The sequence below is a fragment of the Elephas maximus genome, chromosome 3 (assembly GCF_024166365.1).
Source record: "Elephas maximus indicus isolate mEleMax1 chromosome 3, mEleMax1 primary haplotype, whole genome shotgun sequence".
Classification (NCBI taxonomy): domain Eukaryota; kingdom Metazoa; phylum Chordata; class Mammalia; order Proboscidea; family Elephantidae; genus Elephas; species Elephas maximus.
Window position 1 is genome coordinate 112,857,193 of NC_064821.1, and position 23,054 is coordinate 112,880,246.

The 23,054-nt window shown below is 39.0% G+C and overlaps 2 protein-coding genes across 13 annotated transcripts in view; one reads left to right on the forward strand and one right to left on the reverse strand.

Moving 5' to 3' along the window:
- The window catches only part of DNAI4 (dynein axonemal intermediate chain 4), a 107,832-nt gene extending 105,689 nt beyond the window's left edge, over positions 1 to 2,143 (reverse strand). For all 3 annotated transcript variants that reach the window (XR_007516678.1, XM_049879526.1, XM_049879527.1), the window contains exon 1: positions 1,796 to 2,143. Coding sequence is in view for 2 of the 3 variants with exons in the window: in XM_049879526.1 (XP_049735483.1) it covers positions 1,796 to 1,968 (173 nt within the window). In the remaining variant the exon portion in view is untranslated. The remainder of the gene's footprint in view (positions 1 to 1,795) is intronic.
- A 5-nt stretch (positions 2,144 to 2,148) lies between these two features.
- The window catches only part of MIER1 (MIER1 transcriptional regulator), a 63,935-nt gene continuing 43,029 nt past the window's right edge, over positions 2,149 to 23,054 (forward strand). Inside the window, exons 1-5 of one of the 10 annotated variants that reach the window (XM_049879538.1) lie at positions 2,149 to 2,233; positions 3,523 to 3,623; positions 6,329 to 6,402; positions 17,939 to 17,963; positions 18,097 to 18,133. In XM_049879538.1, the coding sequence (XP_049735495.1) occupies positions 2,167 to 2,233; positions 3,523 to 3,623; positions 6,329 to 6,402; positions 17,939 to 17,963; positions 18,097 to 18,133 (304 nt within the window). In that variant the 5' untranslated portion in view covers positions 2,149 to 2,166. The other 9 variants (XM_049879531.1, XM_049879528.1, XM_049879530.1 and 6 more) reach the window with 9 other exon arrangements.

Consider the following 23,054-nt stretch of genomic DNA (forward strand, 5'->3'; position numbering starts at 1 on the left):
GAGGAACACTACGGAGAGTAATTAGCCAAGTGGAAGCACCCAAGATCAGATTCTGTGGGGCCTTGTAAGGATGTGAACTGGTACTCTGAGTGAAATGGGAAAACTAGAGGAGAGTTTTGGACAGAAGAGCCACACTAATATTATGCTGATGGTGTTTGTAGAACTGATAGAATTTGCTGACGTAGTGGGCTATAAGAGAGAAGTCAAGGGTTACTCCAAGGATTTTTACTTGAGTAACAGGAAGAGTTAGTCCAGGACAGAGAGACTTCGTCTCACATACTCTGAACATGTTATCAGGAGGGACCATTCCCAGGAGAAGGACATCATGTTTGGCAGAGGGTCAATGAAAAAGAGGAAGACCCTGAACATCACGGATTGACACAGCGCCTGCAACAATGAATTTGAACATAGCAACGATTGTTAGGATGGTGCAGGACTGGGCAGTGTTTCATTTTGTTGTACGTAGGGTTGCTATGAGTCCAGAATAATTTGATGGCACCTAACAACAACTGGAAGAGTGGAATTTGCCATTTACCAAGATGGGAAACACTGCACAGTAGGTTGGAGAAGAAATGAGTTCAGTGTTGGGTATGAGTTTTGAGATGCCAATTAACTTCTAAGTGCAGATGTCAGTTTGATTTTGCTCTTAGTTTTGTTTTTGGTAAAAGTGTTCTCTTGGGAGAGGTCCTAGCTAGGGATGTAAACCTGTGAGCCGTCAGTATATAGGTGATTTTTAAAGGTATAATAAAACAACGAAGAGAAGAGGTTTAAGGACTGATCCCAAAGATACTCAAATATTTTAGATGTGGGAGAGATGAGGAGGAAGCAAGTATTTTGAAAAGGAATAACAGGTAGTTAAAAAGTAAGGTGAGAACTAAAGAAGAGTGGTTGGTGTCCCATAAACCAAATGAAGTGTTTCAAAACGCTAAGTAGTAATAAACTCAATCAAATCTACTGATGGGTCAGTTACAAACAATTGATAAATGGGCAATGCATTTGACGGGACGGTTACTGCTGCCCTTCACAAAAACTGTTTTGATGGAGTGGTAGGATGCACAAAAAAACCGAATAGAATATTCAAGAGAGAATGGAAAGAAAGAAAACTTCAAGAAGTTCTGAAGAAAGAATAGCTGAAGTGGGAGGGTACTGGAAAGGTAATAAGATGCTTACAGTTTGAGAAGAGAGAACGTAAGTGATCTGGAAGTGTGGGAGGGTGAATGAACTAGGGAACTATAGAGGAATTGTAGGACAGTACGAAGGGATATAAGTGTTACAAATCCGCATTGCTGTTGCAAGCACAGCAAAAGTTGTAAACAGGATGAAGTTTCAGGGCAAGGTGATATAAGATAAAAAAAAAAAAAAAAAACCTGCACTAAAGAGCATAATGTTTGGTTCAGAGGCTCACAGAATCTGAGAGACCTGAGCATATGGGCATAGCATGAAGGTACCAAGCTTGAAAGACTGCAGACCGAAATTAAAAGCGCTGAGAGAAAGGCTGGTTCTAAACAAAACACGTCTCTCTTAATAGAGCAAGAACAGCTATAAACTCGTTGCCGATGAGTTGATTCTGACTCATGGTGACCCTATAGGATAGAGAACTGCCCCATAGGGTTTCCAAAGAGTGGCTGGTGGACTCAAACTGCCGACCTTTTGGTTAGCAGCCAAGCTCTTAACCACTGAGCCACCGGGCTCCAAGAGCAGCTATACCCCAGGCTATACTGGGCTGTGAAAGGAACCATTGCCGCTTGGGTGCTTCGAGGATAACCCCTTTCCAAATCCAGAGGCCGGAACTTACAACCCGACGCTCGGCGGCTGTTTGCGGCTGCCTGGCGGAGAGATGGGCATGTTGGCGACTGAATGGGGAGTGGCAGACCAACTCCTTTCCCTGGCTGCTTGTGGTGGCCCTGTACCCCAAACCCCGGCGTTAGCGGCTCGAGCAGTGTCAATGGAATGTTTGCCGGGCGTCATGGAGACGGTGGAGCCCTGGCTCAACAAGCGGCCGCGCGGTTGGCTGGCGGTAAGATGCCTAGGAGGAGGGCAGAGGCGGAGGGGAGGGCCGAGGGTTGGTGGAGGAGGAGGAAGCGCCGGACGACGACTAGAGGAAGGAGGCGGGCGGCCCGGGCCCCAGGCCCCTCCCAGGCTCTGAGTCTCCCCGACTGCAGGCGGATGGATGGGGCTTCTTCAGGCGGTGGCGGCAGCAGCGAGGGTGGCGGCGGCAGCGGCGGCAGCGGCTGTAAGTGCAGCCTCCACAAACCATCTCTTCCCTCCTATTCCTGTTTCGGATGAGGTGCTCCTGAGGTGTCCCTGGTCCCCTTTCTGTCTTTCCCCTCCCCCACAGCAGAGTGCCGCCCGGAAGACCCTCAACTTCCGGGGAGGGGCTGCGGGAGTAGGCGTCTAGGTTGCCTCCCTGCCCGGAGCAGCGCCGGCCACCGATGGCGCATGCGCAGCTCCTTATCGCCTCGGCTACCTCCTAGCCCTATCTTTTCGCTTTCGCGACAGCGGCAGCGCGGATCTTCCCTGGCGTTTGCGGTGCGCTGGGAATCCGTTGCGGCGTGAGTTCGCCTCGCCCCGTTCGCTTTCGCCCCTTTCTCATTTCGGTCGGTAGGGGTGGGGCTAAGCTAACCACCCCCTGTGGCTCCACCTCTTTCCCCCGTATCTCCCCCAGTTCTTGTCCGAGAGTGGGGGAGGCTCTCGCTGGCACTGCAGCCGCTTTGGTGAGCAGGGTCCTGGGCGAACGTAACCTTTTCGGAGGGAGTGAGGGAGGGAAGGCAGACTCGAAGAGGGCTTTATTAATGAGGGAACGTGCTTCTCCCAGCCCGTGGAAGGATCCCTTTGGACAGATGTCCCCTCCTATCCCACCCCTTTGGTTGGCCTTGTTCTTCCAGCCTGTAGCGGAAAGATTCCTGGCCTGGAGCCTATCTCATCTCTCTGGTTCTCGCTTGCTGTGTGACCTTGGGCAAGTCACTACCCCTCTCTGGGCCGCAGTTTTTTCCCTAAAGCGTCCTTCAACGCTGAAACTCTTAATTTTGTGCAAAAGCTAACGCAGTTACAAGATCAGCGGGTCTTGAGGCGGTTTAGCTAAGATGACCCGCAGTTGATTGAACCCTTATTTTTTCAGTCATGGGTGGAATAAAGCGACCTCTTTATTGGATCAAGGAGCCCTGGTGGCGCAGTGGTTAAGAGCTCGGCTACTAACCGAAAGTTCCGTGGTTAGAACCCACCAGCCGCTCGGCGAGAGAAAGATGTTGCAGAGCCTTGGAAACCCTATGGGGTAGTTGTACTCTGTCCCTTGAGTCGCTGTGAGTCGGAATCCACTCCACAGCAGTGGGTTTTATGTACCGGGTCGCTTTTATTCCTTTACCGTTGCTTACAAATGCATGACACCAGACCCATTAATGTTTTTCTAAAATTATTGTAGAATCCTTGCCCTAATTCCTGGCCATCTTTTTAAGTGTAAAACAGGGTGAATGAGCTTGTGGTCCCTGTCTAGTTGCTACTCAGGCTCTCTTTCCTTTAATCCAGATGGTGTGGTGGCTCGATTCTCCCAGTGCCTGGCTGAGTTACGGACGTGGTTAAGAACCAACTGGTTGAGGTTCAATGCAGACAAGACGGATGTGATGCTGGTAGGCAGGGGCACACTTGGAGATTAAGGGAGGGAAAAGCCAAACTCCCTCAAGTAATATAATATTATATTACTTTTCTTGTATGTTCCAGTGTATGAGAACTGCTGATGGGCCAATAATTTCCAGCATTTGGGTGAGATAAAAATAACATGTCAAAAGTGTAAGAAATATAAGAATATTAGTTTGTAATAATTGATAAAATGGGGCCACTGCATAAAACTCCATGAAAAATTATTATGAAAAGAAAACCAACCGGAACTGTACCTAGAAGAACCAAAAGGCTGTTTGAGTGTTTTAGGGTGGCATTAGTAATAAAAATCAAATAAAAAGATGGTGCAATTGTTGCATAGATGTGGGGCTTCCAAATGTAATGTGCTTTTGCAGACTGCATTCTGCCTCCTAAATGAAAAGTAAACTCTCAATTTCTCCAAAATGTCATTTTTACAAAGAGGTTAAGTTTTTTGATATTTAAGTATTTTCAACCAAATTGGCTTTTTTTTTTTTTTGAACCTGCACAGCCTGAAGATATGATGTAAGCTGTCATTTTTAAATAAATATTAGGAAATAGTTTAAAAAATAATCGTGAAAGGGACTTATGGACCCTCAAAATTGTTAGGTGCAGAATTTATTTTAGTGTTCTGAATGTGCTCTACTTAACCTGTTTCAATCAAATAGCCCCAGAATCTAAATTGTCAACAAGTGTCTTTTTGGTGCATTTTGAGAGGTACCTTTTTGAGTTGCATAACAGATGTTTATATAGTGGAGGTGTATATGATATTTGAATCTGGTGTTGGTACTAAATAAAGGTTATATTTCTTAGGTATATGTGAATTATTTATTGGTTAGTTTAAGGTACTGTTTGAAATAAAAATTGTGACCTTAAAATGCTTTTGGTCACAGTGATACCACAAAACGATAACTCTGAGGGATTTTTCTCTTTCTGTGGGCAACAGCCTCTGTAAAATTGTTTAATAACTTTTTAATGGAGTGTTGAGTAAATTGGTTAAAAATAGTTGTTCGATATAATAGCATTTTTGAGTAGCTTAATGTAGTAAAAATAATTAGTTTGCCTGAAAATAAGAAGGCCTTTAGGTGGGGAATGGGAGCTAAAGAGGCATTTATTCAGGCTTTGTATAGCTGTTTTTTGCTTTATGACTTCTTAAATTAGCCACAAACCTCACGTAAAATTGGAATTAACTACCCTTTTTAAAATTTAACTTTAAACATTTTACTACACAATTCTAACAAAATACCATTTTGGATATCACATTCATAATATAAACTAATAGTTTTTAATGGGTCATAGGTAATGGTGAATTTTCTCATGCCTTTTGCTCTGTCATGTCCTGTTTTCAAGCTTTTCTAGTATCAGTAGGCTTTGAAGAATTTTTTCATTAACCCAAATATAAATATTAACTGTTTGCCTTTGAATACAAACAAAGAAGACATCTGTTGAATTAATCCAAAGTGCTAAAGAACTAGGGGTAACCGAAGTATCAAGGAGGTAAATTTTGGTTTAATAAAAGGAAGAGTTTTCCAGACATTAGACCTTTTTTTAAAGAAGCAGCCTCTTCATGAGGTAGTGACAGCTGCTGTTTAAGCATAGGCTAAAAAGCCTTGTAGTGAGAAAGCATAATGTGGGATTCCCATCTCAACAGCTAGAGAATTAACTAAAGACCTCTAAAATTCCATCTGACGTTAAGATTCTGTGACTAATCAATAGTTAATTTTTACACGTTTGATATTGAAGAGGGTAAGCAATAGTTTTGAGAAAGACTTTCATTTCCTTAAGGTGGCTTCTGAAATTTTTAAAGATTTCACTACAATAAAATATAATGTGTTAACTGATTACTTACAGTATTAGAGATTGTTTCCCTGTACCTTTAGAATATCTGAACCTAACCAAAAAAAAAACCCGCATTTACCAAAAAAGGGGAGAAAAGTGTAGAGGAAACTTTCTTCCCCAAATGATGATGCCATTTAAAATTAGTAAAATTGCAGCATAATATTAGTAAACTTAAAAGTCATTTATCAATAAGATATATGCCCATTCAAATATGTCAGAACTCAGTTTTCCAGACAATTTCAGAATTCATTCGTAGTTTAAGGGGCTGTGATTTCAAATCTTTATCAAGATTTTTTTGATGGTTTAACTGAAGCATCTAAGATAAACAGGCTTAAGCAAGCAAGTTATTCTTTTTCCTTATATTTTGACAACATGTTTACATTTTCCTTTTGGTATCCAGTTAAATTTCATATATCTACTTTTTTTTTTAATGGAAAATTCTCCTTTATTCCTACGGTATAAAGCCTGAGTTTCTACCTCTCGGCCTCTTATTCTTTTTATCTTTTCCCACCTCAGGTCCATGTGCATCCATTGTTCTTTCCTTCAGTTACTTCCATCAATTGTATCCATGTGAAAACTACTTGGAAAGGAACTGACATTTTAAAAAGTTTTTTTTTTTTCAAGTCCAAAGGTCTAACATAAATCAACAGGGTTCAACTCTCAAACTATATAAAATATATATATATATACCAACGCTAAAATACTTATTTCCCCCAAGGAATCTTGAAAAACACTTTAAAATAAATATTCTAAAAAATCAAATGAAAACTGTACAGTACAGTTAATGGTAAAAATTGTTTGTAGTTTGGGAACCCTAAAGTTTTCCTTTCTCTTCTTTCCCTTGCTTTTCTTTCAGTAGAAAATGTGCATCAGATGTTTATGTTTAATTGGTTTACAGACTGTCTGTGGACTCTTTTCCTGTCAAATTACCAGGTAATGTCCTTTCACTTAGCAGCTACTTCATATTCCTGTAAATGCAGTTTATTCGTGCACAAATTATTATTGGACATAGAGTTTCAAGTTCATGTTGAATCTTTGGAAGTAAGAAACTGCTTGATAGAGTCTAGAATTTTAAGGGAATACACATGTAATTTAACAGCCTCCCTCATGTTGTGTTGTAGTAACTTTAAGAAAATTGTATTGCGTACAATATATTGTAGCACTGGCACCACATTGTTTGGAGGGAATGATTCTCATATTTAACTGGTTGATTTTGATAGCCATTTTTGAAACTAAAATTAAGAGGAACTCGAACATTAAGGGGGGAAAAGTCTTTTGAAATAAGAACCTTTTAACTTTTGATTTAGTAAAATATGTTAGTGCACGTTTTAATACCACCTTTGCATTTTTTTTTTTTTGCATTAGCCAGTATGTGTCTTAATAGTGGAAGTGAAACGTGTTGCAATCGTTGGCCTTGGCAGTGAACAGAATGGGCATCAAGGCCAATTGGCAGCACATTAAAAAGACAGGCATTTCAGGGGTTACTAATAAGATTCTCCCATATGCAGTCAAGTAGGAGATTGTTTATAGCTATCAAACAACAGCTTTTCAGTATTTTACTTTTTTTTTTACTTCGTCTACTGCAAAATTCAACCCGTGTTGCTGCTGGCGTCACAGAAGTGGAGTGAGGAAAAAGCAAATGAGATAATGTGGATGGCCGACTACCGGTTTAGTACACTCCCTTTTGTTAATCTCTTTGCTTTAACCTCCCTAAAGATTTAGGGATGTGGGATTTTACATTTCCTGTCGGGAAACAACCTCGAGAGAAATATTTGTCAAGGGATAACTGCTTTCAAAGCCCAGTACTTGCCGCTGTTGCATCACACCAACATCCGTTTTCCAGCAGCTGCACTTCAAAAGCGACCTACGTGTAAAATATAACATTTTTTTCCCCACGATGTAAAGGCTGGACGTGGCTCGTTCGCTGCCTGTCCTCGACTTCTCTGCCCCATAGAGCCCCTTCCCGGAGTTAGAACCGCGGATCCGTAGAGGCGGGGAAGGCGCCCAGCGTGGAGATGCCTACCTCCCCCCACACCCACCTTGGCTCCGCCCCCTCCGCGCTCTTCCCGGGGAGGGCTGGCCGCGGGGTCGCGCGCGCGCGTCCCTATTCCCGCGCGCGCTCTCCGGCCTTTTCCCTCCAGTCCAGCCCTGCCCGGGCGCCGCGAGGGGGCGGAGTGGGGTGTGGTGGGCGCGCTCGGGCGGCTCCTGCGCGCTCCCGCCAAGGCAGCCGAAGCGGGAGCGGCATAGGCGGCAGCGGCAGGAGTCCCGTTGCCGAGTCTCACATCCGGGTTCTGGCCGTGACCCAGCTGCGGCCGCCGCGGAGATGTGACCCGTCAGTACGGCAAATATGGCGGAGGTAAGGGAGCGAGCTCCCCCTCCCCGTCCTGCAGCCGGGCGCCCCCGGGCCCTGGCCGGGGAGGAGTGGAGTGGGCCTGGCCTGGAAAGGCCCAGCCCTGTCGGCGCCACTGCCCACCTGTTGTCCGGAACAGGCCGCGCTTTGGGCTGGAGCTTTCCCTGGAACTTAGTTGGGATGGGTCCGGGGCGGGCGGGCGGCGGAGGCGGGGGTGGGGGGGAGGAAGCGAAGGCGTAGTTGGACTTCGGGGGCAGTTTGAAGGGTCGGGTGCTGCGTAGTAGTGCGTGCTGAGAGGGGCGGGGAGGGGGAGGGGGCCCCCGTCGGGTAAGGGGTCCGTGGTGCAACTTCGCCGGCCGGTGCTGGGGCAAGGAGCGGAGCTGCAGCTTCCTCTTGCGAAGTTTCTTCCCTCCTTAACCGAGATGCTGTTGCGTCCTTCCGCGTCAGCCTCATCCGTTTGCTGCTGACATCCAGTCTGTGTAGGTGAAAACGTTGGGCAGAACGGTCTTTGATTAAATCTGTTATTTTCTTGGACAGGGATAAAATGAGCGTGGAGAAATTATACTGGCCGCTCACAATCCAGGTCTCCAGGTTGGGGGGAATCTCCGCATTTGTGCAAACAGTTCCATTTTGCCCTCAAGGGAAGTACCTCTTTTTCTCCCTTTACATTCCGGGAAAGTTACTTCCCGTCTCTTTTCCCCTTCACTTTCCAGGCTTTTTTTTTTCTTCTTCTTCTTCCAAATCATTACTAACGACTCTAGTCTCCCTCCTCCCCTTGGGGGAAGTTTTTTGTTGTTCTTGCTTTGCTTTTTTTCTAGTAAATCAGTTCCTGAAGTTCCCTTTCTTCGGTGGTAGATTATTTTACATTTTTGGGCCTCAAATGAACAACCATTGTAAATTTATGGTTAATTCGAGCTTAGTATATGCTACAGGAAATTTTAAATTTTGACTCGGATTTAAACCTTTAAACTTTTTTTCCTTATATTTGACTTTCATTTTTCTTTACATCCTGGAGTTCAAGAAGAGCTATAATCAGGACTTTTATGTCTTTGAAATAAACGACTCCAAATACTTATTAACAAGGCATTTCTTTTGTTTGAATTACGGTTTTCCTGGTCTCAGGCACCCAAAAACAGATTCGGGAAGTAGGTGATTTTATTTACCATCCAGCCCCCAATTTTCGTCATTTGCTGTTTGCTAAATGAAGACAATAGTGAGTTCTTTCGTCAGTACCATAATATCTCCTTTTTAAACTTTGGAATACAAATAACGTGGTTAGATTATGGGGGAAAAAATTAAATTCAAAGGCTTATTCATGTACCTGTTGAGTAGAGGGACCTGAAATTTATCTTCTGGCATTCTCTCTCAGGAGTTTCTCCATGCAGTTTCAGCCTGCACTCCATCTGCTTGCCTTAGAGATAATGGCTTTATATTTATGTCTTGGCTTATTTACTGTTAAAGAAGGAGGAGATTTTACCACATTAGGACTGTTCGCTGCCAATATTCTTTTTAAAAACACTGAGTATTTCTGATTTAGAACTAAATTTAGGTCTTAGATTTATTTTCATGTTTAAAGAATTGTGTTTTCAAGGCACAGGAGTTGGAGAAAACAGTCTTCTGTTTGAACTCAGTGTGACTGGGTTTATTCCACTAGGTTGAAAGTCACTAGTTGGATTTTAGTCCTGTTGAAGTTCACTCTTTAATGTCTCTTTCCTTCTTACGGAAAGCAGTGGGGCAGAGGTTGGATAGTTGGATTTCTATTTATTTTCTAATATTTAGTTTTAAGTGGACCACCTTTCAGTGAGTGCCCGGTAGATAAGGAGCAGTATGCTATAATTGATGTGGTTTTCTTCCCTCGTGGTGCAGGTCAAGAGTGTCTGTGAAATGATTTGAACTTTAATTTCTGTAGTTCATATTTTAAGGCAAAATAGCCTAGTGTATATAAGATGTAGTGAAACTTAAGATTTAAAAAACCATACCCAGAAATTTTAACTGCTCAGAGTACTCAAAACTCAAGATGTAAAGTATAGTGATGTTTTTTGTTTTAGAAATTAAAGACGGCTGCATTAATGCAAGATGGTGTTGAATCAGTATTTTAATCACTAATGATTCTCTGATATCTTCTAGTGTATGTTTTAGTTTTCTTAAAGTATTTCATCATCTGGAGAGAGTAACTCATGATCTGTAGGAATACATGGATGGTTCAGTTTCAATAAGAAATAGTCCAAATATTGTTTCAGTGCATTTATTTAATGACCTGATAATTTTAAATAATTTATTTTGTGTATTCTTCAAATACTTGTAGATGGTTCTTTTGATAATGAATTTGGAGGAAGAGTGGAGGAACCTTTTTGGTTATCTGTGACTTACAAAAAAAAAAAATGAACAGATGAAGGAAGAGGTCAAAAGCAAAATCGATTTATAATTTTCCAGGTTTCAATATTTTAGTGATTGGGATGATTTGAGACCAGTGGTTTTAAAAAAAAAAAATATTAGATGAAGGAAAAATGCTTGGTTTACTGAGTGCTTTTATGTGCCTTTGTGTAAGCTTTTGGTAGATTCGTTTTTTTATGAGGCCAGTATAAAGTGACATGTAGTAAAATAATTCAGATGCTGAACCATTGCACTTTTGATCAAGTAGACCTGGAGATTGAGGCTGACTGGTGAAATAACAGTAAGTGGAAAGCAACTGTATGCATTTATTTGATAAATCTGAGGGGAAAACAGATTATTAAGAATGTCTCCAGAGAAAAATGTAGGTGTTATGTTTCTGGGTTTTTTGTTGTTTCCTACATAGACTAATGACCCTACCCTGTTTTACTAGAAATTGGTAAATTTTGAATGCAGATTGTTTCAGACGTGAATAGACTAGAAATTTTCATACTTGTATCTGATAGTTGTAGTCGGTTCATAATAAGTATGTATTATAATGTTCCTCAATCATGGTAACATTAAGTACAAATTTAATGTGGGTAAAAGAAATGGCATATGCTTTCCTTCATACTTTTTTGTAATATTACTCATTGCTTCTTAGTTCCTAAAATGACTTACCAACCTAAAAGGAGTCATTCCTAGTCTAACTTAAAGGAAGAAAATTATAGCATATGCAAAGTTTTATGAAGGCGGGAGGAGAGAACAAGAGGAAGAAATAGTTGATCCTTTGGGTTTTATAAGGAATGTAATATAGGGGCCTTTGGGAATTAACAATTTGTCTTTTATTTCTGATTTTATAAACACATAACGGACTTTCTTCTCAAGAAAAAAAACAAAAACCACAGTGTAGTGCAAGTCATGTCTTTTTACCTGTTAACTATTGCCCCGTTGCTGTCAAGCAAATTCCAACTCTTAGAGACCCTATAGGAAAGAGTAGAACTGCCCCTCAGGATTTCCAAGGAGCGGCTGGTGGATTTGAACTGCCAGCCTTTTGATTAGCAGCCAACTACTGCAACACCAGGGCTCCTTGATATTTCTGTGATATAAGTAGAAAAAAACTTGATAGGCTTCTCTATATTATTTTAAGTTTTCGCTGTTTCCAAACATTATACATGATCTGTGTACTCACTGTCCCATCTGTCCATTCATTTCTCTTAAACATAGAGTCTTCCCTAGCATTTTTTGAGTGTATTTGGATTTTCTTTTTTAAGGGAGTAGCATCGTGTTGACTGTTACTCTTCAAAGTGTTCATTTCTGCTCTTAGCAAACCTTGTTTAACTTAAGTGAATTTCGGCCTTAAATAATTCTCTTTACTGGTAATGAAATTTTTTTTTTTTTTTTTTTAGCATTTTATACTTTAGCACCACTGTTCAAAGTAATCAAGAACACCAGTGCATGAGAGTCCTAAAAAATTGGGAGTAAGACTCCAAGAACTGATAAGGTGGGAAGGGCTTAGTGGGGGAAATAGAGAAGCGATTCACTATCACTCTGGTAAGACTAATCAGTTTTCCAGATAATCCAGAAATAAAACAGTGCTGTTAAAACTTTTGGATGTGTTCATGTAAAGTAATCAGCTATATAGAAATTTCTTGCTTAAGGTTCAGATTGAGTCCTTACATATTTCAAAAGATTTACAAATGGATTCAGAATTCATTGCAGTGATAAACTGTGTAAGTACCAGTCCTTGGCCTGGACTCAATTGACTTATTCTGTAATTTTAGAAGAATGACAGTTATAATTATGCTTATGTAGATATGAAATTCATAAAGTAGCACCTTCAAAAAGCTTTTTGAAAATTAAGATCTTTTCCTAATAGTCGTAGATTTAAAAAAATAAATTCAGAAGAGTCTTAAACAGGTCTTATCCAGTTAGCTAAGTACTTCTTAGTGTTGTGCTTTTTGAGCAAGTTATAATAAAAGTAAACAGCTTAAATCTCTAAAGAAATTGAACTAATAGTGAAGAAATCTAAATCTCTTCATAAGAGACAAAATGAAACTGCAGAATTTAAGCCATTTATTTGCCTTAGGTCATGCATTTAGTCTGTGGTACAATGAAGATGGGAATCCAGGCTTCTGAATTCCTTATTTTCTGTAATACCGTTCTGTCCTCTAAATTATTACTACTGTAATAAATTTGCTAATTTTAATTTCAAGAAGTTCTTAAACCTTTTTTATACCCCAGTGTTTCTTGGATTAATGGGAAAGTTGAGAAGCTTAGTTTTGTTTGGGGGGAGAGGGATGGCAGGACCGTGGCAGAGTACTCCTGCCCACTCCACCCTGGAGGAGGCCCCCAACTCTTTCCTGGCTTGTATCCAAATTGTTGTGAAAATCTTTGATTTAAAGTGTACATAACTTAAGTGATGGTAACATTTAAAGAAATGGTGGTGGAATTAGTTTGAGGAGAAAAACTAGTTGAAGTCACTGAAAATATGCTTTTGATTGCCATAAATAAAAGTGCCTAATGATGGCTTACTGCTATGTCATCTTTTTTTATTTTTGTAAAAATAATGGTAATATTCTAGTCTTTTATTCTCCTAATTCGTAGCTTTCCTTTGTATGAGACGATTTCCCACTATGTTCTGGAAAAATGTAAAAAAGATACGAACGTATCTGAGGCATTGAGTATTTGTTACAGCTGTTAGCAGCGTGGTCAACTAAGTCACGCAAATATATGGTTGAGGATGTCTTGATACAAATGTTAGTAGAGTTTGATTTTGTCTACTCATACTCTGTGTGTGTTTACTGTAATGTTTTCCATCGGAGATAAAACAATTACACGTATATTAATAGAAAACAAGGAGACTTGTGGTGCTGTGGTTAAGCTTGGCTGCTAATTGAAAGGTCAGAGGTTCAAACCCACCAGCTGCTTCTTGGGAGAAAGATGTGGTAGTTTCCTTCCGTAAAGATTTTACTCCACTGCCGATGAATCCATTCCAACTCGTACTGACTTTATAGGACAAAGTAGAATGGCCCTGTAGGGTTTCCAAGGCTGTAAATCTTTAAGGAAGCAGACTGACACTTCTTCCACAGAGCTGCTGGTGAGTTCCAACCATTGACCTTTCTGTTAACAACTGAGCACTTTAAGTACTATTACCAGGGCTCCTTACCGGGAAGATTAGAGCCTTGCTTTTTTTGATTGCCCCTATGGAGCAGTGCTACTCTGTCCTATAGGGTTGCTAGGAGCTGGAATCACTCAACAGCAGTGGGTTTGTTTGTTTATTTTTTAATAGAAAACTAGGTAAATTTTCAAAATTAAAGATTTTTTAAAAAATGGTACCAAACACTAGATTTTCTCAAAAAACAAAAAGTAAAGGAAAAAAATGAAATGGGTTGTAATTCCTCACGCTAACCCCCCATGACTTTGTTTTTTCTTTTTTTAATTGTGCTTTAAGTGAAAGTTTACAAATCAAGTCAGACTCTCATACAGAAACTTCATATACACCTTGGTATATGGTCCTGGTGGCTCTCCCCTTAATGAGACAGTATACATCTCTCCACCCTGTATATCCTGTATTCCTCCTGTCCATTCAACCAGCTCCTGTCCTCCTCTGCCTTCTCATCTCCCCACCAGACAGGACTGCATAGTTTCATGTGCATGACTGTGTTTTTAACAAGAAAGAGTGATGCGTGCGAGCAAGTGGTTAAAAAATTCCAGTAGTACAGAAAGGGATAAAATAATAAAAGCCTCTTCTCCCTGGCTGTTCCTTATAGGTAAACATTAACAGATTCTTGTGTATCCTTTTGGGAAAAAAATTTTTTATACATATGGCAGCTTAATTTATTTCTTGTTCTACCTTTTTTTTTTAAAAAAAAAAAATTAAAAAACTCCTAATATATGTTTAGCATTTTTTTTTTTCTATGTTAGCACAAGCATCTTCTTTTTTTTAATGGATTCATAGTGTTCCATTGTTTGGAAGAACTGTATTTCATTTCTCACTAATAAAATGATGGATTTTGTGTTTTCCCCAGCTTTTTACTGTGACCAACATTTTGGGAATGAATGTTCAAAAAATGAAAATATGCTTTTGATACACTTTTTAAGGTATATTTGTAGGGTAAATTCATATTGCCAAAATGGTTAAACCAATTCCTATTTCTACCAGTAATGTATGAGTGCACTTTAAATATATTTTCATCCCAAATTTTAAGTCTTCTTTACTGCTTATATTTTATAGTTTGAGTTTTTTGTAAAAACGTATTTTGTTGTAAATGAGTACCGGTTTAGCTTTAAGTTTTTTCCCATCCTTCTTCCCCCTTTCTCAGTTTGCAGTAGTAATTAACGGTAGTTGTTACAGGCTTTCCTGGAGGGTATTTGTTAGAGACACCAGTTCCCAGAGAGACATGGATATCCATCTGGCATGATAGATGACAGCTTGTACTTACATTTTAAACATGCTTTGAACATGTATGAAAGCTATTAAAAAAACACACACACATACAAGAATGAGAAAGTGAGGGAGAAGGAGGAGCAAGGTAAAAAAGAAATTTTTTACATAGTTATTTCTCTGGGAGGCGTGAAGGGAACAATAATGAGTCAGAGGTTGTAGGTTTCATTTCTGCCTTCACCACCTAGCATGGAACTTTGGTCAAGTCACTTTTATCTCCCTGGGCTTGCTAGTCTATAAAACTGAGGTAGGCAGGGCAGGTATTATTGCCAGATTTATAGTTATGTTCTAGTAACTGTATTCTCACACCTTTGAAACTGTATAGAACTCTACGAATTTGAAAATACATAGCATATAAGGTGGCTCTGTTGGTTCCTTTCCATGCCTAAATAAAAAAGGCTCTCATTCCATGTTGAAACTTCCTATGGTACTAAACTCACATTTTATCTTGAAAGATAATTATTTTTAGCTGGGCAACCAAAAACTAAACCTGTTGCCGTTGAGCAATTCTGACTCATAGTGACCCTATAGGACAGAGAAGAACTGCCTCGTAGAGTTTCCAAAGAGCAGCTGGTGGATTCGAACTGCTGTCCTTTTGGTTAGCAGCCGAGTTCTTAGTCAGTGTATCACTGGGGCTTCAAGCTGGGCAAAGTAATGTTTACAATACGAGCTGTTTTCAGAGGCCAGATTTCCAGAAGCTGATTTTTCATTTAATTGGATATAATTAGCTTTGAGGAAATGGATTCCCCTACCCCCAGAATCTGATACAGTGGAATTTTAGAAATACTTCTCTTCCCCCTGTACTAATTTAAATATACCACCAGCGAAATCATGGGCCTTTAAACATTCCAGTATGTCTGATGACACATGATCATTAATATACTTGGTGTTCTACTTCATGCCAGTTGGACTTATAAATGGTACCAATCTTCTAAACATTTGATATTTTAATGAATGGGAATTATTTGAGGTCCTTTTCAGAATGTTAAGGTGGTAACTGTTAATAAAACAATTAGTATGGTATTTATTGGCATTTAGTGCTCTTAGGCCTTTTACACACTACACAGACTCCATGCATAATTGTGTCTCTTTTCAATATCTAACGTAAGTGAAAAAGTATTTTCTGTTCTTTTGTAGAGTAACTTTCTTGTATATCAGGAAGTCTTTTTTATCAGAAACTTCTTAAATGGAGTATTGGAGTGTTGAAAAAGAACTAAATGCTCAAAAAACTATTTCTTTTAAGCTAATTTGTAAGAAATGCTGGTTTTTCTTGAGTGTGCCATGGAAATCTATTCTAAAAGTTTGCTTTTCTACTTTGTGGATAATGAACCTGGGACTAGATAAAGACAGTACCATGGCTGTAGTCTTGCACAGAGGCTGTGCTTACACTTGGGAAATAAAGTATAACTGCATGAAGCACAAGTAGGTTAATATTTTAAAATATTGATTTGCAGTGTAATAATTTTTGTGGTGGTTAAATCCATTTTGAGCCAGAAATGTGTAGCTCTCCTCAGAGTACGTTAAAGCTAGAAGCCTGTCAGTGTCACCTACTCTCCCGCTTCCATTAGAGGAGCCAAATTAAAAAGCAGCAATACTATATTGACTGTTTTGGAAAAATAATCTATAAATAATGTAGTGGTATAACACTGGAGGAAACCCTGGTGTTGTAGTGGTTAAAGAGTTTGGCTGCTAATCAAAAGGTCGGCAGTTCCAATCTACCAGACACTCCTTGGAAACCCTATGGGGGCAATTTTACTTTGTCCTATAGGGTTGCTATGAGTCATAATCAACTCAACAGCAAGGGGCTTGGGGTTTTTTGTTTTTTGTTTTTGGTATGACATTGGAAATATACTGGGTACTGCCACTCTTTTGTTAGTACTTATATAGGCAACAACCGTTCATTTCCTGTATAAGAATTTAAAGGAAAAAATGGGATCCTTGAAAAAGTTTCAAAAGAACCTAACGTAAGTCACCATGTGAAATCTGAAACAGCATACTTAGTGCAGTAGCTTAATGTGGACGATTTTCAAAAGGGAGTTTTAACACCTTGTAAGAATTTGTCTTAGATACCTAGCTTTTTGAAAAGTTGGGCATTTTCCCCATTTCTTTTTGTTCTCCTTGCCTCTCTGCCGTATAAGCTCAAAGAAAGAAAATACTAGAATATTCCTGTCTCTCTGCTTTAGCCTTCCACCATCTGTCTTCTGATGGTCACAAAATAGTTCTGAATGAATAGGCAAGGTTTTAGTTATAAAGTTCGTGTCATTTGAAGCATCTTTTGAATTTTTGTTAATTGAATTGGTCTTGTAGGACCTCTTAGGGGATTTGTTTATGGTTATTAAATAACTGAATTTAGATGAAACGGATACAAAATGTCAACTGGTAGTGACGTGGGTGAAATAATTTGCTACCAATTATATCTTTAAACTTTCCAAGTGTTTGTGATTAAATTTATGAGAGGTAGAATGGTACAGTAGAAGGACTTTATAATTGCTAGTCAGTGTGATCTTCTATCAGATGACCCAAGCTTTTTAGACTTAGCTTGAAAGGGTGCTAATTCTGTGACAACTTCAGAGTATGTTGTGTAATAGTAGAATTAATCCTGTGCACTGTTTGATGCTTAAGTAACATTTTAATTTTCCCTTCTGCTGTCTTACAACCTAATTTTTATTTAAAATTATGTCTTACCTTTGCTTTTGCCTCCCCTTTTGCACACATTTTAAGCTAGAGATCAGCTTGATAGCAAACCTTGTGCGTAGTTTGCCCTGTATCGAGAGGAGAGAATCCATTTCAGAAAATTCCAAGACTAAAATCATACCCCTTAAGCAACATATTTTATGAGATCCGTATTTGCTTTTAAAATTTGAGTCAATTCCATATTATTTGTTTCTAGATTCAGGAGTGTTTTGTTTACTGTAAAAAATGTAACACAGCATTTGCCAATTTAATGTTTTTCACACGTACAATTTAGTGACACATCAGTTTACATTAATCAGATTGTGCAACCATCACCAATATCCTTTGCCAGATTTTCCATCACCGTAAACAGACACTCAGTGCTTCCTAAATATTGGCTCTCTCTTCCTCCCCAGTTCAGGAGTGTTTTTGACTTTATCTCTGTGCTTAAATATAATGTCACGGAAAGGATTATACAGGAAGTGTTAGTTTGTCTTAGGCAGTTCAGACATTAAAATAAACTGTTGTAGTATTTGGTATTATATTAGTCATTGAATCATTCCTGTAATAATTGTTTGTAAAGATTTACTATACAAAAATGCTAATATATCCTCTTTTTTCCCCTTCAGCCATCTGTTGAGTCTTCAAGTCCAGGTAAGTATTTTCTATATTTTTTTATAATCTTTTTTTTATAACATTTGTCCTGTTAGTTGCGTAAAGCCTAGAGGAGTTAGACTGTCATCTGACTTGCTTTTCTTCTGAATGCTTCTTTTCTCTGGGGAAAAAGAAATGGATGAAATGTTTGACTGCCCATGAAAGTACAGGTGAGGCTGCTGTGAGTTCACCCTCATGACTATTTTGGGTTCATTCTCCCCCTCTTTCTCTCCTTTTTTCCCTTGAATTTGCCACATTTATTTCTTAAAGTTTTTAAATAAGTTACTTGGTTTGAAGTATAGATGAAAAAAATTTTTCTAAAGGAAACATCAGTGAGGTTAGAAATATTTGCTTATGTAGGAAATTCAAAGTGTTTTATTTGCGAAACATTCTTAATGCATTTAATGAGGGAGGGGAAAAATAAGCAAAATATTGAATATTCAGTACTGTAGATTAAGGAAGATTTAAATGGGATCAAGCTTTATTCTCTATCTATCTAGGATTTTTGCATTCTCCTCCAAATATCCAAAAACCAAGCCCACTGCCCTCTAGACTATTCCACCTCATAGTGACCCTATAGGATAGAGTAGAACTGCCACATAGAGTTTCCAAGGCTGTAAATCTTTACGGAAGCGGGCTGCCACGTCTTTCTCCTGCAGAGCTGCTGGTGGATTCAGACCACTCACCATTTGGTTAACAGCTGAGCACTTAACCACTGTGCCACAAGGGCTCTTCCTCCAATACAGTACAGATTAATTTTTCCTAACTTAGAGGTTGCAGACTGGTGATGTTTGGACTGAATCTGGGCCACAAATATATATTTTTGGCCAGTTCAGCGATCTTTTAAACAAATCTGGATTTAGGCGTCCCATGATGAACTGGGGGATCTAGTACCACTGAGTACAGCCTTCTGTGTGGTAACAGTTGGTAAGCTAAATAGCAGTGAGAGAGAATCAGGTACTAGTTTTCTGCCTCAGCGTCCATGGTCTTTACCAAGAGAGGTAAGACCACATTGTGCATGAACCGTGCCGGTTGAGGAGCTGCCCAGAATAGCTGTAGAAGTGTGAGAAAAGGAGCCCCCTGAGGCATGGTAGTGTTTTATTTGGAAACATTTCCCATATACTGAATATTTAGGTATGATGCATCCCACATAACTGAATTTTTGGAATTACTGAAGCAGTCACCTTTCTGGTGTTTTAAGTAGAAAGCTTTTTTAAGCACTTACGTAATAACATAAACCTTTTTTATTGGCTCACAGTCCTTTTCATGAACAAAAATCATCGTACTCTGTGTAGTATAATACATCAAGTAGGAGGTGGACTAGATTACCTCCAGGTAGCTTAGAAATGACTAGTATGCACGATTTACAGTTGATTTTGTCTTTATTTCAGCTGAAAATGTCTTTTTAGTATATTACGGAGTAAAATGTATCAGGCTTTGTGACATTTCTGCAGCTCAAGGATTTTTTTGTTTCCTGGTTTAGAAATATGTTCTGGATGGCTGAGGTTAGGAATAATCTGACCTCAGTTAAGTATTTGATTACCATGTCCTGTTCAGGATATGGAATTGTTTCCAGTATTTTTTTCTCTTACACACAAACCATTTCCATTGAAAAATAGATTTTATTTATTTTTGTTGATTGTTGTTATTAATATTGTGATAATTACAAATAGTCTGAGTTGTAGATGTTTTTCTATGTAGTTTTGAGACATGTATCGGGTAATGTATAGATACATAAAAATAATTACTCCAAAAGTGATACTAAATGACTTCTCAGCACCCATTGTGTTTGAGTCAGGCTAGGCTGACTGAGAGAGTGATGGAGCTTGAAGAATACAAATATCTTTGATGGCCCTTGTTGTTAACTGCTGTTGAGTCCACCCCTGACTCATGGTGACCCCATACTTAAGGGAGTGAAACACTACCTGGTCCTGCTCTATCCCCATGATCAGTTGTGAATCAGACCATTGTGATCCATAGGGTTTCCATTGGCTGATTTTTGGAAGTAGATTGCCAGACCTTTCTTCTTTGTCTTAGTCTGGAAGCTCTGCTGCAACCTGTTCAGCATCACAGCCACACATAAGCTACCATTGACAGGTTGGTGGTGGCTGCACATGAGGTACATTGGTCAGGAGTTGAACCCTGTTCTCCTGCATGGGAAGTGAAAATTCTGCCACTGAACTGCCAGTGCCTTTGTTGATGGCCTTTACTACTTGGTAAATGCTTATACAAATAAATCGAATGTATTCTTCCAGATTGTTTTCAGTCTGACAAAGATCTTTTGAGTAAGACAGCATTTGTTATACTAGGCTTAAGTAATGCTAGTTGTAGACAGGAAGATTGGTGAAGAACATTAGGAATAGAGTCTTCATGTAAAAGAATTTTGGTTCCGGATGAAATGCTGTGCCCTCTGTAGCATCTATACTTTGGAATTGATGTCAGTAATACTTGTCATGTGACCCAGTCTGGAGGCGTACCCAAGTGGCTTGTCTACAACTCCCACCATGCAAATCAGAATGGAGGCACAAAGCAAGGCATTACCTCTTAACAAGTAGTCATTAAAAAAAAAAAAACCCATTGCCGTTGAGTCATTTCTGTCTCAGAGCAACCCTGTAGTGGTGAGGAATTAGGGAGGGGGATATAAAAAAAAAGATGAGTAAATGGGTACACATAATAAACGTAATTCATGCTTTGAGTCTTAGAAAAGGTATACTTTTTAGGACTTTTGCAGTAGGAGAAAATTTTATGACAGAGCTGATAATTTGCTGTAACCCTGAAGCAAAATATGTATTTACATGAAGCATCAAACTCCCTATTCTTAATAAATTTATTATTGGGGTTTTTTTCCCTAGGAGACAGTCTAACAATGGGCCTGGTAATTGACAGAAAGGAATAGCATGGTTAGTTTGTCCCAAAGAACAAGATAAAAGGAGGCCAGAAGTTAAATTAAGCCAGAAAAAAGTTGAAATTAAAAGTTTATAGGAACAGTGCAGTATATATGTGGGGAAAGAAACTGGAGTGAGAAAGGAGAAAAAGTTCACTTTCGTTTTGTTTTTTAATGTTGTAATGGCAGGGGGTGAAGTGGCAAGGTTTCAGATATAATTGCCTTGGCAAGTAATGGCAGAATATGTGGGATTTCATATGAGCTTAATAACATATACTTTAGTGTTATTTATTCATGAGCTTGGTATTTTTAGTTGGTAAAAGTGTAGCCATCAGTAAGTTGTAGAAATTAAGCATAATTATATTCTACAATATTTGCATTGAATGAGAATTAAGATTAGGATAACAATATAATACAAAGTGTTGATGAAAGGGGTTTTTTTGTTTGTTTTTTTTACGGTATTTCTGCCTCTGTGGAAGAAGAAAAGTCTAGCTTTTGCTATTGCTGTTAGGTACCGTTGAGTTGGTTCCGACTCACAGAGTAGAACTGCCGTGTAGGGTTTCCAAGGGGCAGATGATGAATTTGACCTGCTGACTTTTTGATTAACAACTGAGCCCCTGTGCCACTGGAGCAGAAAAGTATAATGTAAGCTGTAGGAATACATAATTACTGACTGCTAAGTGTCCCAGAAGTTTCCTGAGTGAACTGAAAAGTTTTGGGAAGGATAGTTTTCCATTTGAAACTCAGAAGAAAGGGACCAAAAAAACTAAATTAGTGGTTTTCAAACCACTCCTATGAAACCCTTATACACAGTCCCTCAACCAGTATTAAGACGGCTTACTAAAATTATGCCAAGCTTTAATAATTTCCAGATGAACATGCTTTTCTGAATGTTTTTCTTTTGTAAATCTTTCTAAAACTTTGACAGTTGTTAAAATAACTCATGTGTTCTATAATCTAGTATAAGATGGTATCTGATTTGGCAGAAATCCTGTATTTATTTTAAATTTAATATTTATATTGTGTTCTTCAAAGAGCACAATGACTTCTAAGAGCTTTGCAACCTGATCTGGCTTATAATTCACTCATCCTAAATATAAAGCCCCTCCTTCAGTATTCTTTGAGGCAGAGTATCTACTGTTGGTGAGACTGTGACTTAAAGGAAGCTAAGGATGCAGTAAAGCACGGGCTTTGCAATTAGCAGACCCAGGATTCAAATCCCATTTTTGCCACCTACTGGCTGCATGAATTTAGGCATGCTGCATAAACACTCTAAGCCTCATGTTTTATCCTTTTTTTCCTTCTTTAAATGGGGTGATGATACAATCCTAGGATTGTTTGAAAATTAAATGAGATAATGTTTGAGAAGTGCTTGAGCATAGCATCTGGTACCTAGTAAGCACTCAAAAGATGGTTCTCTCTCTGAAAATTAAATCCAGATTTAGCAATAGCCAGATGTGGGCATATTTTACAGTGTGTGTGTGTGTATGGCAGTTCATATATACTCGTGTGTGTGTATATGTATGTATACACTTACATCTCCAGCATTTACAGTCTACAATTACAGGGCTTGATTCTGTTGAGTACAACAGTATTCTCCAACCAACAGGTTAAAAATAGATTATTTTTACTCATCAGTTACCTCCTAGATTATTTTCAATGCTTTTGATAAGAGCTCTGTATGTGATTTTACTTTTACACTTTATCCTTAAGTTATTTCAGATCTAAATCAACTAAGGTAGGGACAGCTACTTAAATATTAGAATATATTTTCATGGAAGTACTGATAAAAGCATGACAATCTGAGTGTAACTCTACTTTCACTTGACTTTATATTCAGATGACTATATATTTCACGTAACAGTATTCTCCTCGGGCCAGAGGGGCTCATACTCATTGGGTCTATCAGACATCAATCAAATGGTAAAAGTTTGTGATTCTTCCCACAGAAAAAGACCATTCTTACTTGATATCATCATTTATTCTTTACAACTTAATGTTTCATATTTAAGTATTACAGCACGTTTTCTTAAAGATATAAACATCCCCCTATCCAATTTTGAAGTTATAACTGAATATGTGGAGACGGGGACAGGGCAAGAAGTAATCCCTTGAGAAGAGTTTTTTTTTTTTTTTTTTGTGGGTGGAGGTGATGAGTAAGGTCAAGAATTTTAGAAAGCAATGAATAATACTTGATTTGTGTACCT